The sequence below is a fragment of the Helianthus annuus genome, chromosome 7 (genome assembly GCF_002127325.2).
Source record: "Helianthus annuus cultivar XRQ/B chromosome 7, HanXRQr2.0-SUNRISE, whole genome shotgun sequence".
NCBI classification, from domain to species: Eukaryota; Viridiplantae; Streptophyta; class Magnoliopsida; order Asterales; family Asteraceae; genus Helianthus; species Helianthus annuus.
In genome coordinates, this window is record NC_035439.2 from 94,505,522 (window position 1) to 94,523,161 (window position 17,640).

The 17,640-nt window shown below is 43.4% G+C and overlaps 2 protein-coding genes across 3 annotated transcripts; one reads left to right on the forward strand and one right to left on the reverse strand.

Annotated features, from left to right (window-relative positions):
* The first annotated feature begins 4,482 nt into the window (after positions 1–4,482).
* Positions 4,483–7,735, forward strand: LOC118480605. Of its 2 annotated transcripts, XM_035975726.1 has the most exons (4): positions 4,483–5,473; positions 5,602–6,321; positions 6,451–7,044; positions 7,124–7,735. In XM_035975726.1, exons 1-4 carry the CDS (start codon positions 4,789–4,791, stop codon positions 7,615–7,617), a joined length of 2,493 nt encoding a protein of 830 aa, XP_035831619.1. In that variant the 5' UTR covers positions 4,483–4,788; the 3' UTR covers positions 7,618–7,735. The 2 variants fall into 2 exon arrangements, with proteins under 2 accessions (XP_035831619.1, XP_035831618.1); XM_035975725.1 differs by having other exon boundaries at positions 4,486–5,473; positions 5,602–7,044; positions 7,124–7,668.
* A 375-nt stretch (positions 7,736–8,110) lies between these two features.
* On the reverse strand, positions 8,111–13,396 carry LOC110866656. The gene has a single exon (XM_022115798.1). It carries the CDS (start codon positions 13,394–13,396, stop codon positions 8,111–8,113), a length of 5,286 nt encoding a protein of 1,761 aa, XP_021971490.1.
* Between the last annotated feature and the right edge of the window lie 4,244 nt (positions 13,397–17,640).

Sequence of the window (17,640 nt, forward strand, 5' to 3'; positions counted from 1 at the left end):
CGGTGTGAAGCTTGTCAAACCTAATAGTGCTATTTAACTAATAACCCGTTCGTCATTGGCACGGCGATTAAGTCGATATAAAATATGGGGGACTTAAGTAAGATAGAGATGTTGTCTAGTATGCTTAAGACATGTATTATAACGGTTGTCACCCTTCCTAAGGAGGGCGGAGGTACGTATTCTACCCAAGGAGACAGTGCCGTCTCCGAGAAATCTCGAAACGTTTTGGGCCTGGAGCCACTAAAAATAAATCGGGCCCATATAATTTTCAACAATCAACATTTAACAATACCAAACAATCCTAACCCTATTTGTAAATTACGACCCGAATCACACATGAACACAAAGCGATTACAACCCGAATCACACTTGAGCACAAAGCGATTACTTCTAATCACACTTGAACAATTTACAACCATAAACTAGACAATAAATCACTGATTTCGTGGGCCTGTTTTTGACACAAATAGACAATAAATCACTGATTTCGTGGGCATGTTTTTGACAATAAACAAAAATCGTCGCTGCTGAACAGTAAATCACTTACGTTTTTTACAATAAACAAAATCACTTACGTTTTTGACAATAAACAAAATCGTTTTTGACAATAGACACAAATAGACAATAAATCACTTACGTTTTTTACAACAAACAAAATCGTCGCTGCTGAACAAGGAACTAACCTGTAACGCGATTCCGAATCACTGATTTCGTGGCCGCTGCGCTGCTGAACAGTGAACCGACCCGATTTGAATCTTTGATTTCTAATTGCTTTGTGTGTGCGTTGCATGTTACTCTGTCGTCGCTTCGTATTCTATTCCGGATTCCCGCTCATTACGTCTTCACGTCAATCACAAATGAAGGCTGACTATAATAATTAGGTTGACTGCTAAGCCCAATAACAAAAACATATAGTATATAGGATATTTTTAAAAAACTCTGGGCCCTCAAGAACTTTAGGCCTGGGTCCATTGCCCTACCTGCCCATACTTATCACCGGGCCTGCAAGGAGAATGCGCAGGTTGCATCCCACCCAAGGGGACAGTTGTTATTTAACCCATTCCCAAACCACCGGGAATCCCATGCTTTGATGAAAAGTGTGAACTCACCTTTGATTGCTCGGTTGGTCTCTAAAAATGGTTAGGAGTCAAGGTAGGTCAATCACGTCCTAACACGATTACCATTTAGTTTATTAGTATGTTCAAATACTGCACAAAGCTCCTACACGTATCTAACACGTACCATGTGTCACACCCCGAAATATCAGAGCTGGCGTGACTGGACCGGTATCTTCATTGCACAGCGGAAGCAAATAAGCTAAGACTTCTAAGCAATGCACGCCCACTAAGTACTCGAAATCCCGTGGGTTCTCCTATTCCAACCGTTCCATAGTCTTAAAAATGCAACCTGAGAAAGAACATGCGAAAAAGTCAACATAAAGTTGAGCGAGTTCATAGTTTGTTTTGAAAAGATTTAAAATAAATCTTTTTGATAACCGGTTTCAAAGTTGTTGAGAAAATATAGTAAAATTATTTTCTTGGCATGATATATGAAAAATTGTGAGTCTAGTCCACAAGAGTCTTTGTGCATTGCACGAGAGAATGGGCCGAGCCCAAACGAACCTTTGTAAGCAGGATCAGTGCGTCCTCTCACTTAAGTATAATTTGAAAAACGTTACCAAAGTTTGTAAATCCATGTATTTGTGAGTTTACATCAAATGAATCTTAAAAACATTTGAAAGTTCAGTTTATAAGTAGGTATGTAATGCGTCTATGAACATGTTGATCATTAATGTGTAGCTAAGACATTAATATGTGTGTCGACATAGGAAGCACTCAACCCGGTAGACGATTTAAGTGTCGATTCACTTCGACAGGGACACAAAAGCACTCTAAGTGGCCGCACAAGGACCGTGAGTGGGGCTCGCCCGTACCCGATAGATCTACCCCCTGTTCCGTGGTCCTTAAAAGGATTAATGGTGCCTAAGTTAGCGCCTATTCGCACGTGATCCAAGAGTTCATTCCATAGCTTAATCATACCCTAGTTAATATGTATTTCAAAAGAAAAAGGGGGACATAAACCCATTGGGTTGTCTCGTTGTTCGTACGCAGAACAACCCAGTCCCGTTGTAGTAACTAGGACATTCCTGTCACTAGTCATGAAAATCATGCACGTTTTGTAAAACCGGTATGTTTGTATAAATTGTTCGTAAACCATTCGAGTTTGTTGAAATTTAATTTCAAATTGGTTTAGAAATGTGAGTTTTCGTTCATCGAAATATAGTTTAACTTTGCAAAACTTTGCATGTCTTTCCACCCCCGAAAACATTTATAAAAATGTAAAACAGTAAAAAGTGGGGGTTATGAACTCACCTTGATATCCTTGTGCAAAGCTAGCTAAAAGTGATTTCTGTGATGTCGTTCCAAGAACGTGAACGTGCTAGCATGCAACCTCTAACATTCCTACGAAGGAATACTTATAAGTTACTAAATAAACGACGTAGCTAAACTACGTGTCCGAGCTCTACCGAATCGTTAACTAAACGATTCTAGTATAGTGTTATCGTCTTGGTTTTGAAATAACCAATTTATGGTTATTTGATCCCATTAAGCGGGACAGATACCAAGTCTCGAGAACGACTTAGTTTTTGAGTGATTTAGAATACATATATTTATATATATAAATATAAATATTTTTACAAAGTCATGGTAGTTGTCGCGAATAGAAATACGTATACGGATAAGGGCGTGTCTTGTTGTGTCGTATATGATACGGTAATATACCGTTGTAGTTTTCGTAGGATGGAAATAAATAAATAGATCAACATATATATATTCGGAAACTCGACGTTTGAAATGAATATAATCGACTATACTCATTTTATAAAAATAGATTCATATTCTAGACGATTGAAATAAATATAATTAACTATATTTATTTTATAAGATTTTCGAATATTAAATGTTTGAAGTATATAAATCTAGAATTCCGACGTTCGAAATAAATATAGACGATTATATTTATTTTATAAAATAACACGAGGTAACGGCGTTGAAATAAATATAAACAATTATTTTTATTTTATAAACTTACACGTCTAAAATAAACATAGTAACATTAATTTCGTATGAGTTTTCGTTAACTAGTAAACATCGCCAAAATGAGGAATACACTTTATACTTTATCTGATAAGAAAAAAAACTCAACTTTTTGATAAGTGTCGTTGGAATAAAATACGTTTCGGGTTTTGGATTTTTATGAAAATCGGACAGAGTTTCCTCTGTTTTTGGACGATCCCGACATCTAAGTGTCGCTATATTTTTTCAAAATTCAACCAATAATCCAATGCAATGTAATCAAATATATATAGTTTCGTCAAGTAATAATAAATGTAAACTAATACCAAAACGAAACGGGTCGAGCTCGGTCGCGTTTAACTATATAAAGTCCAAAATCTATAAAAATCTACGTTAATTTCGCGTCGTTAAACTTTACCGGGTCGTGTGTTAACTGCTTGTTGACCCGACAGTTGACCGTTGACTGTCTGTTGACTGAAGTTGGCCAAGCACCAAATCTGACCGTTGACTAAATGACCGAGCCGAATCGAGACCCGAAACTGCACCGAGCCTTCTATTGACCAGCTTGGACCGAACCAAACATAACTCGAGTCGAAACAAACCCGAACTACAGTTGACCCGAACCCCAAAATTCCGACTGTTGACCAGCTGTTGACCGTCTTGGAACCGCACCCAAAATCTGAACCGAAATATACAAGATCAGAACCGACATCTGAACTGAACCGAGACCCATGACTTGACCGGTTAACCGTTGAGCCGAACCGATGCTCCCGAGCCGCAATTTCTGAACCAACTGGAATTAAAACTGCACACCCTTATCAATCTCAGCCACCAAGTTATAATCTTCAACAAAAATCAGCAATAATCATCATCTTTTGTCATCAAAACTGAAGACTCAGAAACCAGTTGGTACGGACTGGCCAGAGTAGAACTTCAGATGATCCAACAAGAGACCTGCAAGATCACAAGAGACAAGCACGCCGTTAGCCTCGTCACAGGGAGGGGGGGCCTCTCTGTGACCAAGCTCGGGCGTGAGAATAAGTATTTGTGAGGAGGAAATAAGTCAGGGAGAGAGAGAATAACGATTACCCCTTGCTGGAGACCTTGGCGGGGTATTTATAGCTTTTGGGTGTGCTGATGTGGCGAGTTAGTTAGGGTCGGACCAGTCGCTATCATGGCAGTTATGGGAGTGGGACCCAGTTAGTTAAACCGGACCATTATAGCGTTCGTCCTGTCTTATGATGCGAGGTCCGGTTTTGTCCGTATCGCGGTTCGGTTCTTGCTTATGGCGATGATTCGGTCCGGCCAGGGGACGTATCCTCATCAAGTCCCCCTAGTTCGTGGTGTTTCTTAGATAACAGCTTCGAACTATAGCAGTGTTATCTTGGCGGTTTAAACGTCTCCGGTTTTGTCGCTTTTTCTTTTTTTTTGAATTTTGAATTTCAAGGCGGTGACCATAGTTGGGTAACCGACGGTCGTTTTTACTTTTCCCGCCTGATGTGATGGCTGATGGGTGTCATCCATCATGACGTGTCGCCACCTGATTGGTGGTTCGAAGTCGGTTTCTTTATCCCTATATAAAGGGGGCAGAATAATCTGTTTTTTACCTTTTCACTTCTTTTTTCTTTTTACTCTTTATCTTCCTCATCTTCTTTACCTTTTCTTCTCCGAGAACGGGCGGTCTACAAATACAGGTTAGCTTCTTTCTACTATGGCGTCGAAAAACAACCTGTCCGGTTGTTTTAATACTTTAACTAAAAATGGTTTAGATTGGTATATAGAAAGGTATGCAATCCCTGCATCTCTGCACCCTGTCCTCCCTAAAAAGGATAACCCTATTTTTCCGTTTCCTCCGGGGAAGATTGGGGTGTACACGCGCTTATTTGATTATTGTAACTACCGCCTCCCTCTGACGAAGTTCTTGGTCGGGGTTCTCACGTTTCACGAGGTGCATATTACTCAGATGAACCCTTTTGGCCTTGCCAAGGTGTGTCATTTTGAGCTGTCTTGTCGTGGCTTAGGATCCGAACCGGACTTGGATGTGTTCCGGGCTTTTTACAAGTTGAATCGGTCCGGTAACTGGTATACCTTTGAGGTCAGAGATAAGGACTCCTGCTGCTATACATGGATTACTACTAGTATAAAGGACTGGAAAGAACGATTCTTCTACGTTGATGACCGATGCGTTCCGGAGTTCATGGTTTGGAGGACTAAGAAGATGAAACTCCCGTCTTCTCTCCCTAAGGACTTCGATTTTAATAGGACCTTATATGCAGCCTTGATTAAGGAAGCAGGTCGCATTCAAAGTTATCCGGAACACATTCTTGTTATGGGACGGATCAGCACGATTTGGTCCGAGCTGGCGTGGTATCCTACCCTTAGGTGGGACGGAGAGGGTTAGTCACGCTTCTTACTTTTTGGTCGTGGCACTTGCCGCGTCTCTCAAAATTTTTTTTTTTTTTTTTTTTTTTATATATATACACCGTACCGAACTTTGTATGCTGCTTGTTTATCTTTTTTGCAGTTATGGGTTTGAGAGAGGCGTTAAGGTTGAAGTCCTTTGACTCCAAAGAGCTTGAGCTTCGCGCTACGAGGACACCGAAGAGCGATCATCCGTATCTAACCGTGGTGAACGATAATCTTTATCAGATTCGGGAGCCGGAAGCTCTGGATGATCGAGGAGGTTTAAACGTCCAAGGGAGTGCGGGCCCGAACCCTTCGGCTCCAATAGGGAATGTTACTGCGGCTCAGATTGTGACGGCAACTGGCAGCGGTGAGGGTAAAGGAAAAGGAGGTGCTTCGATCGGGTCAAAAGGATCGGGCTCTAAGTTTATAATTGAGGATGAAGGAATTCATTTATCGGTGGGAGACGAAGGAGAGCGTGCCGAGAACTTGGAGGGGGGCGACGATGGTGATGAGGAGGATGAAAATGAAGGTGGGGAGCCTCATATTACTTTAAAAAGGAAGAGGGCTTCGTCTAAATCTGGTCCGAAGCTTAAACAGAAGAAAACGAAGTTAGATCTTAAAACTATTACTCTGGATGATGATGATGACCAAGTTACTGGGTTTTCTGCTGCTGGGGGTGTGTTAGAAAATTTGGATGCTCATCTTCATGAGGGTCGTACCCCCAGGGACCATCCGCAAAACATTCCGTCTAGTCCATTGTCCTTTGGAGGAGGAGGCATTAAAGTTGTTACTGATGTTCGTACCTCCGATCCTAAAAGAATCGAACCGTCTCCTTCGGGTAAGTTTACCACGGGGGTTGCCTCTAACGTGTCAAGGCCGAGTCCCAAACCTGTTGATGGTGGGGACAGTGCCTCTTCGTCCCCTTTATGGTTTAACACTGAAGCTGTTTTCTTATCACGGGAGTTAGGTTCGGGCGGCATTGAGGATATGGATTCGGCTAGGGCATTGGAGAAGTATATCCCGGAGTGGTCGTTGGCGAACAAGGATCGGATAGTGGACGCTTTATCGGCGAAGATGGCACTGTTCCATTTTGGGACTCCAGCAGAACACTCTCATTATCGAAAGATGAGTGGCCCGGAACTTGGAAACGCCCTTATGGTGAATCAGGCACAGTCTAACTCATTGGTGGTGGAAACGTATAAACGTTGGATTGAATCGGAGTCAAATTGCAACAAGCTTCGACGTGAGGTTGCTAACTTGGAAAAAGAAGATAACATCCGTTCGAAAACGAAACAGGAATTGAATTCTCTTCGAGCTCAGGTTGATCGTTTGAAAGAACAAAATTTAGAGGCCAAGGAGGTTAACAAGTCGTCCCAAGCGTCGGCTGCGGCCGCTTACGAGGCTCGAGATAAAGCTCTTCAGGATTTGGAGATTTTTAAGTCGAAAGTTGATGATTTGGAGAAAAAGTTAACCGGTGTAGAGATGAAGCATGCAGCCGAGCTTAAAGAAATGCAGGCGTCTCATGACCAACTTCTGGCTGACTACCACCGTTTATCTGATGGTATGTTCATGATCTTTGCTTCTTTCTTCTTCTTCTTATATTGTCATTGTTGATCCTTTTGAACGTCGTTCCTTTGCAGCTAAAGGCGAAATTGAGAGAGCTCGCGACAGGGAGATCGAATCGCACAAGACAACAATTGATGAAGCTAGAGGAATGTTGATCCGGTGCGAGCGTGATATAATTGAAGCATACGCGGAACTGTCGGAGCTGAAACTTACCAAGCAATGGTTTCTGACAGATGGGGTCGCATGGGTTGTTAAGCTGGTGCATCAGAGCCCCGAATTAGAGAAGGTGGTTTCTGATCTTGTCAACAGTGTTAATGCAGTTGGGGCGAATGAGGGGATAAAACAGGGTTTTAAGGCCGCGCAGAATCTAGTTGGCTCTGCGGAAGAGGTTCCAGGTTATGATGCTGGAGCTCAGAGTGCCCTAGACGCTGCGGTGAAAGCTTTCGATGAGCTTAATATCTCTGTTCTCGACAAGGTGGCTGACTTATTAGATGAGCCCCTATCGGTTATTCAACAAAGAAGTAAACTTCCCATTGTTGGAGATGATGATAATATAGCTCATGTTTAATGTTGTTTCTTTTTTTTTTGTAACCGTACAATGTGTCTCATCAGTTTGCTTTGCCTGAAGTACATTTGATCGTTCAATCAAAGATGTATAACTATTTTTGTGTTAAATCTTTTATTTTTAACTCAGTTACTTAGCATCGGTTTGCGTCCAAACCTTTGCTGTATACCTTTAATCTTGGTGATCGCACCAGATGAAGTGCTTCACCTGCTCAATAGATTTCAATTTTCTTTTTAACTATTTAAGCCTTCTCGATCAGCGCGAGGCATGGGTCGTGGCCCGTTCGTGCACGTTTAGAATTTTTGTTCGAACTTGTATGTATGCTACCTTTATGTTTATAAAGATATAGATCGCTTTATTCATTAATTCGGGGAAAAAACATCCCGATTACAAAAGGAAGTAACAAATTATCGGGGTATGCCCTCCCGATTTACATATTGAAATTTGGAAATACTAAAATGTAAATTAGCGATCTTCCTCAGCCGTAGCTGGTTGCTTACATGAAGCACTTTTTTAAGTGTACCCCATTCCATGTTCGAGGCACTGGGGTTCCGTCAAGCTTTTCTAGCACATACGAGCCCTTCTCACTGGCTTCCTTGACTCGGTATGGCCCCTCCCACTTTGGGGTAAGTTTGCCGGGGGCTTCGACGCGACTTGCGTCGTTGTTTCGGAGCACGTAGTCTCCGACTTTAAACTTGTAGATTTTAGCCCGTGCATTGTAATACTTCTCGATTTTTTCCTTGTACCGAGCCTCTTTGATTGCGGCTATGTTTCGGCGCTCTTCCAGTAGGTCAAGGTTGGATCGGAGTTCGCGTTCGTTTTCTTCCCAATTCTTGTGCCTTTGATTTGGGAGTCCAATCTCGGCCGGAATCACTGCTTCAGTTCCGTAGGTCAGGCTGAACGGTGTTTCACCGTTGCTAGTTTTGTGCAATGTTCGGTGCGCCCACAAGACGTTCGGTAATTCATCCGCCCAGCCTTTTCCTTCCTGTCCTAACCTTCTTTTTATGCCATCAACGATGCGACGATTAATCTGCTCCACCTGCCCGTTGCCCTGGGGGTGAGCAACCGAGGAGAAAACTTGGTTGATTTTTAAACTTTCACACCACCGTTTGAAGGGATTTTCCGCGAATTGTTTTGCATTGTCGCTTATGATGTAGAGCGGCAGGCCGAATCGGCATACTATTTGTTCCCAGAAAAATCGTGTCACGTTATAGCCGGAGATGGTTGTGAATGGACGAGCTTCTACCCACTTAGTAAAATAATCCACTGCAACCAACAGGTATTGTGCACTTCCGCTCGATCTCGGGAAAGGTCCGACTATATCGACGCCCCATTTTTGAAAGGGCCAGGCGGCGGTTACTGGAATCATTTCATTTTTAGCTCGGAGACTGATAGGTGCGTGCCTCTGACATTCGTCACATTGCTGGAGCTCTTTCACGGCGCTTTCGTGCATTCCGGGCCAGTAATACCCTGCGCTTTTTACCTTTGTTACGATCATTTTGGGCCCGGCATGGATACCGCAGATGCCATAGTGTATTTCCCGTATGATGTAACTAGCTTGCTCCGGATCCAGACACTTTAGCAATGGTCCGAGAAAGGTCTTTCGGTATAAGCCTCCTTCCTGCATCTGATACTGGAGGGAGTTGATCTGGACCTTTCTTGCTTCCGCTTTGTCAGTTGGCAGAACATCATGCACCAAATAATTAATTATTGGCGTCATCCATGTTTGTGATGGAACTTCAACTTGCATTACTTGCGGAGCTGCGATTGACGGTGTAGCTAAAACTTCCACTCTTACTTCTTTGGCCAAGTGGCTGAATGACACTGATGCCAACTTGCTTAGTGCATCCGCTTTTTTGTTTTTGCTTCGGGGGATATGTTCGACCCTACATGCTTCGAACAAAGCCATTGCTTGCCTTACTTGCTCGAGATATTCGATCATGTTTGGCTCCCTCGCTTCGTACTCTCCATTTACCTGATTTGCTACGAGCAGCGAGTCTACATGGGCCACAACATTCTTGGCTCCGACTTTTTGTGCTAGGCGTAGGCCGGCCAGGAGAGCTTCATATTCGGCCTCGTTGTTGGAACTTTTGAATTCTAGCCGGAGCGCATACGTTACATCCGTTCCGTCTGGGTCGGTGAGAATTAGGCCCGCTCCTGACCCTTCGGCACTAGAGGCACCATCGGTATATAAAGACCATGGCTTCTCCGGAGCTTTACCTGCCCCCTCAGTTTCTTTCTCTTCCGGTATTTCGACCAAAAAATCAGCTATCACCTGTCCTTTTAACGGACCTTTGGTTCGGAAGGTAATGTTGAATGCGCCCAACTCAATTGCCCACTTCGCCATTCGGCCTGAGACCTCGGGTCGTCTGAGAACGTGTTGGATTCTTTGGTCCGTTCGTACCTCGATTGGATGGGCCTGAAAATATCGACGAAGCCTTCTTGAAGCATGGACTAAGGCCAAGGCTAATTTTTCCAAGTTTGAGTATCTTGTTTCGTAATCCTTCAACGTTCGGCTTACATAGTAAATGGGGATTTGTTTCCCCGTTCGGTGAGCAACTAATACCGCGCTGATGGCTCCGAATGATGCAGCTAAATACACCGTTAATACTTCGTCTTCTTCTGGTACGGTGAGGGTTGGCAAGGTGCCCAAACATTCTTTAAGTTCTTCAAAAGCTCGCGCGGCCTCTCCCGTCCATTTAAACTCCGATCTAAAGCTTTTTCTGAGAACGTCCATGAATGGGAGCGATCGGTCTGCAGCTTTTGATAAAAAGCGATGGAGAGCAGCTAATCGTCCGTTTAAGGACTGAATTTCTTTAACTGACGTCGGGGGCTTCATTGTAAGAACGGCGTCAATTTTGTCGGGGTTGGCTCGTAAGCCTTTTGACCCAACCATGACCCCGAGGAACTTGCCTTCTTCCACCCCGAATGTACATTTTTTCGGATTCAACTTCATGTTAATGCTTCGGAGCCGAGTAAATGTTTCGAGTATATCTTTCAGCATGGCGGCCTCATCATGGCTTTTTATCACGATGTCATCGACGTACACCTCTACGTTTCGTTCGATCTGGTCCTTAAAAGCTTTGTTCATCAGGCGCTGGTACGTAGCACCGGCGTTTTTCAAGCCGAACGGCATCTTTTTGAAACAAAACACCCCTTCATTGGTGACGAAGGCCGTCTTATCCTCATCTTCGACCGCCATTTGTATTTGGTGATAGCCTTTGTAAGCGTCCAAAAAACATTTTAGCCTGAATGTTGCAACGGAGTCGATCTTCTCATCGATCTCTGGGAGAGGGAAACAATCTTTTGGGCACGCATTGTTTAGATCGGTGAAGTCGATGCACATTCTCCATGAGTTATCTTTTTTCTGTACCATCACGGGGTTTGATACCCATGTTTGATACCGAACCTCCCGAATGATTCCCGCGTCTAGGAGACTTTTAACATCTTTTGCTATGGCTTTTGCTCGATCCGGTGCCATGTGTCTCTTTCTTTGTGCTATTGGCTTGACTGAATCTTTTACATTCAGGTGATGTTGTGCCATCGATCTGGGGACTCCCTGCATATCAGAATGCTGCCACGCAAAGACATCTATCGAGTTACTTAGCAATTCCCATAAAAGTTTCTTTGTTCGTTTTGGGAGCTGAGCCCCGATAGCCACTTGTTGTTCGGGGAAGTCTGGGTTGATTGCCCATAGCTCGGTAGGTACTTCAGACTTCTTAGAGCTCGTTTCGGCTGTATGTCTTACTTCGGCGACCAATGAATTCGACTCTGAACAGATGGTTGCGACTCCGGCTTCGGTAGGGAACTTAATAGCTCCGTGTATTGTCGAACTGATTGCTCCTAGAGCTCGCAATCCGGGGCGCCCAAGTATTATGTTGTGAGAAGAATGAGTTCGAACAACAAGGAAGGTTAGTGGCACCGTCCGACTTTTGCTACCTTCTTTGAATGTGGTTGGAAGAGTAATTTGTCCTATCGGACGGACTACTTCTCCTGAAAAGCTTATCAATGGGGTAGATACTTCGATCAGCTTCCTTTTTGTTTGGGGATTCAGCTGTTGGAAACACTGGATATACATGATCTCGAAGGCGCTTCCCCCATCTACGTAAATACGTCGGACCATGTGCCCGGCGACAACAGCTGAAATTGTGATCGGTCCGTCCCGAGCATCTTCGGGATCGACCGGAGGAAAATACATCGGCTGACGCATCCATGCTGCCATATGTTGGTTCGATCGTTTAACTCCTCTCGGTTCTACTGACCGGATCATATTGATTCCTGGTTCGGTGTTCGGATTGTCAACCACTGTTGCTGGCTTCTTTCCATCTTTTACTTCCTTTACAAGATGTGAGAGTTTACCGGATCGGACGGCCTTTTCGATTTCTTGCTTTAAAGCCCAACATTCATCGGTTGTATGGCCTTTGTCGCGGTGGTATTCACAATATTTCTTGGAGTGCTTATCTGAGGTAGGCCGTTGCTTTGATGGCGTAGGAAATCGAGTGTTTTCCGTGCTGAGAATTTCGCTCGGTGATTTTGATAATTCAGAGAAACTGTTGAATCGCACGTTTCCTGTTCGGAAACTGCTTCGATCAGATTTTTGATACGGACCACGGTTTCTGTTCCAATTACTGCTCCTATCTTTTGGTGGCGATGCGTTCCGTCTCCATGACGTGGTTCGGGCTTTGGAGCTCCTAGCAGTTGCTTCGTTCGGTTGGCCGCAGGCACTCTTCCCTCGAACAAAAGCTCGAGCCCGTTCCATGAGCGTCTCCATGGTCTTTGGGAGATCTTCGTGAAGTTTTTCCACCAATTGATTGTTCCGTACACCACGACAGAAACCCGATACTCGGAGCTGGTCTACTGCTCCACTTATCTGCATACTTTCTCGGTTGAAACGGTCTATGAAATCTTCTACGGACTCTCCGTCGCGGCGCTTGATGTGGTGTACCTCAGTAATATCTTTTTTGCAGCGACGCTGCTGACAAAAGTTTTGCAAGAATATACGTCGGAAGTCCTCGAAGTGATCGATCGACCCCTCCGGCAACCCATCGAACCAAACTCTAGCCGATCCGGTGAGAGTTTGGGCGAACATAAGACACCAAGCCGGCATTGGCCATTGCTCGACCTTAGCTGCTCCGGCAAATGCGAACATGTGGTCGTCCGGGTCGGACGTACCGTCGTAAAATTTTAACGTGGGAGGCATCTTCAGCTTAGCTGGGAGTGGAGCATTGACAATCCGTAGCGTGAACTTTGACTGCGACGTCATAGACGTGGGATGATATGGCATGAGCAACTCTTGGTCTTGGGGGTTTAATCCCAGAGATCCCTGGAGAAACAGGTCGTTTAGACCGTTATTCATCGGAGCACTTGTTACGGATGAGAATTGTGTAACATGTGGTACAGAAGTAGAGATCATAGAACTTACCAGAGATCCAGAAGCAAAAGGACCGATGGAGACAGGGTTTCCCCCTGAGTAAGCACTGGTAAACAAGTTTGTTCGGAGACTTTGCAGCATCTCATCTCTTTGCTGTTGCTGCTGTAACTGTCGCAACAGATCAGCGTTCCTTAAGAGGAAAGCGTTGTCGAAACTCGGTAGTGGCGTGACGACTGGAGCAGTGACGGACAGTGTGGCGACAGAACTTCCACCCACAACATTTGCAGCTGTAGAAGCCGATGTGGAGCCTGTCGGGGCTGCTGAGGCGATTGTGGAATTAGCATTTCCTTCCCATATATCATTGTAAGATGGGAAAGGACTGGTGGAGACTACTGTTGGTAATTCTGCCATTACTTCGAAAAAATGAGAACAACGAAATGAATTATGTGAATTCGAGGGGATGGCGCCACTGAAGACTCAGAAACCAGTTGGTACGGACTGGCCAGAGTAGAACTTCAGATGATCCAACAAGAGACCTGCAAGATCACAAGAGACAAGCACGCCGTTAGCCTCGTCACAGGGAGGGGGGCCTCTCTGTGACCAAGCTCGGGCGTGAGAATAAGTATTTGTGAGGAGGAAATAAGTCAGGGAGAGAGAGAATAACGATTACCCCTTGCTGGAGACCTTGGCGGGGTATTTATAGCTTTTGGGTGTGCTGATGTGGCGAGTTAGTTAGGGTCGGACCAGTCGCTATCATGGCAGTTATGGGAGTGGGACCCAGTTAGTTAAACCGGACCATTATAGCGTTCGTCCTGTCTTATGATGCGAGGTCCGGTTTTGTCCGTATCGCGGTTCGGTTCTTGCTTATGGCGATGATTCGGTCCGGCCAGGGGACGTATCCTCATCAAAAACAGAACAGGAGACGAAGAGAACGGGGGACGAGGTTTACCGTGAATTTTTGTCAAATCAGAGCACTACCGCCGCCGTAACCGTCGGCAGATCGTCGCCGAAAACGGCGTTTTTCGCCTTCAAACTCTTTCCTCGGTCTCTCTCTCTCTCTCTTCTCTGAATTCTGTCTTCTCGCCACTCGCCACTGTGTATCGTCGCCGGAAAACGAGGGAGGTAGAGAGCCGGTGCTGGTGTGTGGGTTGGGTTGGGTGTTCGCCGGTAACAAAACCCGCGATCGGGTGGGAGAGAGAAACGGGTGTGTGTGGATGAGGGCGGAGGAGTTAGGGTGTGCGGCGACCGGACATTACTCCGGTGGTCGTAGTTTAGAGAGAGATGAGATAAAGAGGGGTGTCGGCTGATGATGTTGGTAGGGAAATGAGGGTGTGGGTTTGTTTTGTAGTGTAGTATTTACAGGGGTAAAGAATGGATGAGTTGTAAGCAACACTAACCACTTAAACTTAAACTTTGGTTAAAAGGTGGTTGTTCGGTTTGGTGAAACCGTAGAAAGGGATGGGGCATGGGGTTTCTATTTGTTTAATACAATAATGACCTGTGTGCATGAAAGCTTGTGAAGTGATGATGATAACGTGTAGAAGGGGGTCAAAGGAAGTGCTTTTGATTAAACAATTCAGTGTCTTATGCATTTATTTGATTAGAAAGCTCATGGGTACATTGTGTATAAGAGTTATCCAAAGAAAAAAAAAAGACGGTGATTATGAATATGTTGTAATTAATTCGGCCAATAGGAGTACAATAGAGGAAATTGTATTTGGGTTGTATAGTGCAAATAATAATACAGTACAAGTACAAGTGTGTTTGTATGAAATATGTCTCATGAGTCATGAAGGAGAATATGGCCTTACATAATATTTAAGTTTGAAATAATATTATAAAGTTCAAGACCATATAATATTATGGAATCATTTCAGTTCGTTTCTTCATTCGTTATAAAATGAGAACTAAAAAAAATGAAGTCGTGATATGTCAAAAGGATATAGATACCTACTTTAAATCAATCGAAAACCATAAAACAAGTGCCAATAACCAGACTACTATGGCCAGCACCGATGTTGTTCAGTCGAAATCAGTTTGGTTCGTCACGGTACGTACCAATATGGTGTCGATACTCGTATAGTTTACGACATATATAAAATAATATATGTTAGTTTAGTACAACTCTCTTTTTTTTTCTACAAAATTGTTACCGGCACTCGCAATCTTAACTTACGATACAAAAATACGTTATTATGATTACAAAGTTGGTTTTCAACAAAAATTTATATGAGAATTAAACACTATTCATTATCGTTCTAATCCTCGTTTTGCGCGTCATTAGGAGCCGTAAATTACCGGTTGTCACACCATGCACTCACTTTGACAATTTACGCACATATACATATTCCACCTATAAGTATAACTTACTCATGGTCAAGCACACAATACTTCACATAACACTTTCGTTGACATTAAACAAGTTGGATCATTATCAGATAGCATAAACAACATTTAGATACGCAAATAACAACTGATAATGTTTCAGCTCTTACGTCCAGAACTGAGCTGTATTCGGGTATTTTTATAAAATAGTTATCTTATTCCAAAAATTCTAAATAATTTGCAGAACGTTCTAAGTAGTGCACGTCACCTTGTGTAAAAATCTCGGAACCTACTTCATTACCGATTATTTAATAAAAATCATTTACTGGGCTGCAGTCAAATTCGTCACTTTCTGACTGCAGTCCACGGAACAATTCATTTAAAAATCATCGTCAGCCCGATTGGTGAAATTCAAGTTTGAGATTTTCGGCAACATCCGTGCCCCGCTTCTGTACAAAATTCACCACCTAACTCTATCCAGTTTACAAGTTATGACGAAAAGCGTAACATAAATTTTCTGCAGAAAAAATGCAGCTTTTACTGCTGTGAAAAATAGTCCTTTACGGGTTGTCACATCATCCACAAGTTGAATGAAATTTCGTCCCGAAATTTAGCACGTACTCACTGAGGAAGCTAATTGTGTTATACGTTTTCCTAGGGTATCACATCATCCCCCTGTTGGTTTGGAATTTCATCCCGAAATTCCGAAGTAGCTTCAGTACTGGACTCCTTTTCTTAAACAACTGGGGTACTTACGTTTCATCTGGTCCTCACATTCCCAAGTGAACTCTGGGCCACAATGGGAGTTCCAACGAACTCGAACAATAGGCATCTTGGTTCGTTTAAGAGTCTTCATTTCCCGATCCATAATTTCCACCGGTTCCTCGAAGAAGCTCAACTTTTCATCGATAGTGAGTTCCTTGAAAGGAACAATGAGGGTCACACCTGATAAACACTTTTTCAGATTCGAGACATGAAAGATGTTGTGAACACCACGGAGCAGCCTTGATGCTGGCGTGGTAACTATTGTAACACCCCGTGTTTTCGAATGTCAAAGTCAAAGTCCAAGTCAACTTTGACTTCTTTGACTGTTAAGGTTTTTTTTACCTTTTTGTATTATGTGGAGTAAGTGTTGTCTTATGAAAAGATCGAATGTTCAATCAATACGACCGATATACGACTGTGAATAGTAGGAAGTAACAATGCGATAAAGTTAATCAATCAATAATCAAGCTAATCGATTCATCAAACTCGAGACTCGAATTATGTGAACCCTGGTATTGTATTACGTGTGTGTGTGCCTTACGTGTTACTTGTGCGTGTTTATTTATATGTTTGGTATGGTATTCAAGCGAATCAATTGAAAATCGAATCGAAACTCGAAAAGCAATCAAACTCAATCAAAACCGACATCGAAACGTGACTTATAGAAGATTGTATGTTAGATATGGTAGCTGGGACTGAAAGTAATTTGACTAGGAACTCTATCGTATTCGCATCATCGTCCATCGAAATCGAAACATTGAAAATCGTCGCGAAATACTCAAAATGGGTCGCGGATCGAACAGGAGGCATCCTGATCGAACAGGCCGGCCGATCGGCTAGCATCTTCCTAGCCGATCGAGCAGCCCATTCGATCGGAGCTCCTGGCCGATCGGCTGCCACTTTCCTCTTTTGGAGCCTATAAATAGGGCTGTCATTGTCACACTTTCCATTTTTGGAAAGCTCTGACCGAACCAGCCTTCTTCTTCACCTTTTCTCAGATTTCTCTCAACTCCGGTAAGTTTTCACTCTAATTCTTGTACGTTTTTTATCACTACATGATTCTACACCTTTCTATCTTTCAAAACTCGATTTCTAACCGTGAAATCACCAAGATCCAAGTGTTCTTGGGTGATGTCATCATGGTGTTCTTAAAGAACACCAAACTTTGGCCTCATTCAACCGTGAATAGCTTAGATCTGACCGATTTCCACATAAACAAACTAAGATTCTTACAAATCTTAACATTTTATGAACAATTTCCAACTTTCTTCAACCTTTTACACTCAAAACCTTAAAACCGGTAGAAACGGAGCTTGAACCGGCTAACTGATCATTCTAACAGTTAAGAGGTTCAAGATTCGGATTCTATCTACTAGGTTCACCGACGATGGGTTAAACTCTAAACCGACGTTCCGAACCGTTCACCGGCCGGACTTGGGTGATTCCTGTCCGAGTCGAAGAAACGAGTAGGAACGGAGGATATCATAGTTCAACTCGTTATCAAAACTACCTCGATATGACGACAAGTAATTAAACAGCCAAGAGTTAGACGAAAGGCCGACCAG

Coding starts and splice junctions, on each gene's coding strand:
- LOC118480605 (XM_035975725.1), top strand. CDS start 4,789: ATGGCGTCGAAAAACAACCTGTCCGGTTGTTTTAATACTTTAACTAAA. Junction 5,474..5,601: donor CCTTAGGTGGGACGGAGAGG/GTTAGTCACGCT, acceptor TCTTTTTTGCAG/TTATGGGTTTGAGAGAGGCG. Junction 7,045..7,123: donor CTACCACCGTTTATCTGATG/GTATGTTCATGA, acceptor GTTCCTTTGCAG/CTAAAGGCGAAATTGAGAGA.
- LOC110866656 (XM_022115798.1), bottom strand. CDS start 13,396: ATGGCAGAATTACCAACAGTAGTCTCCACCAGTCCTTTCCCATCTTAC.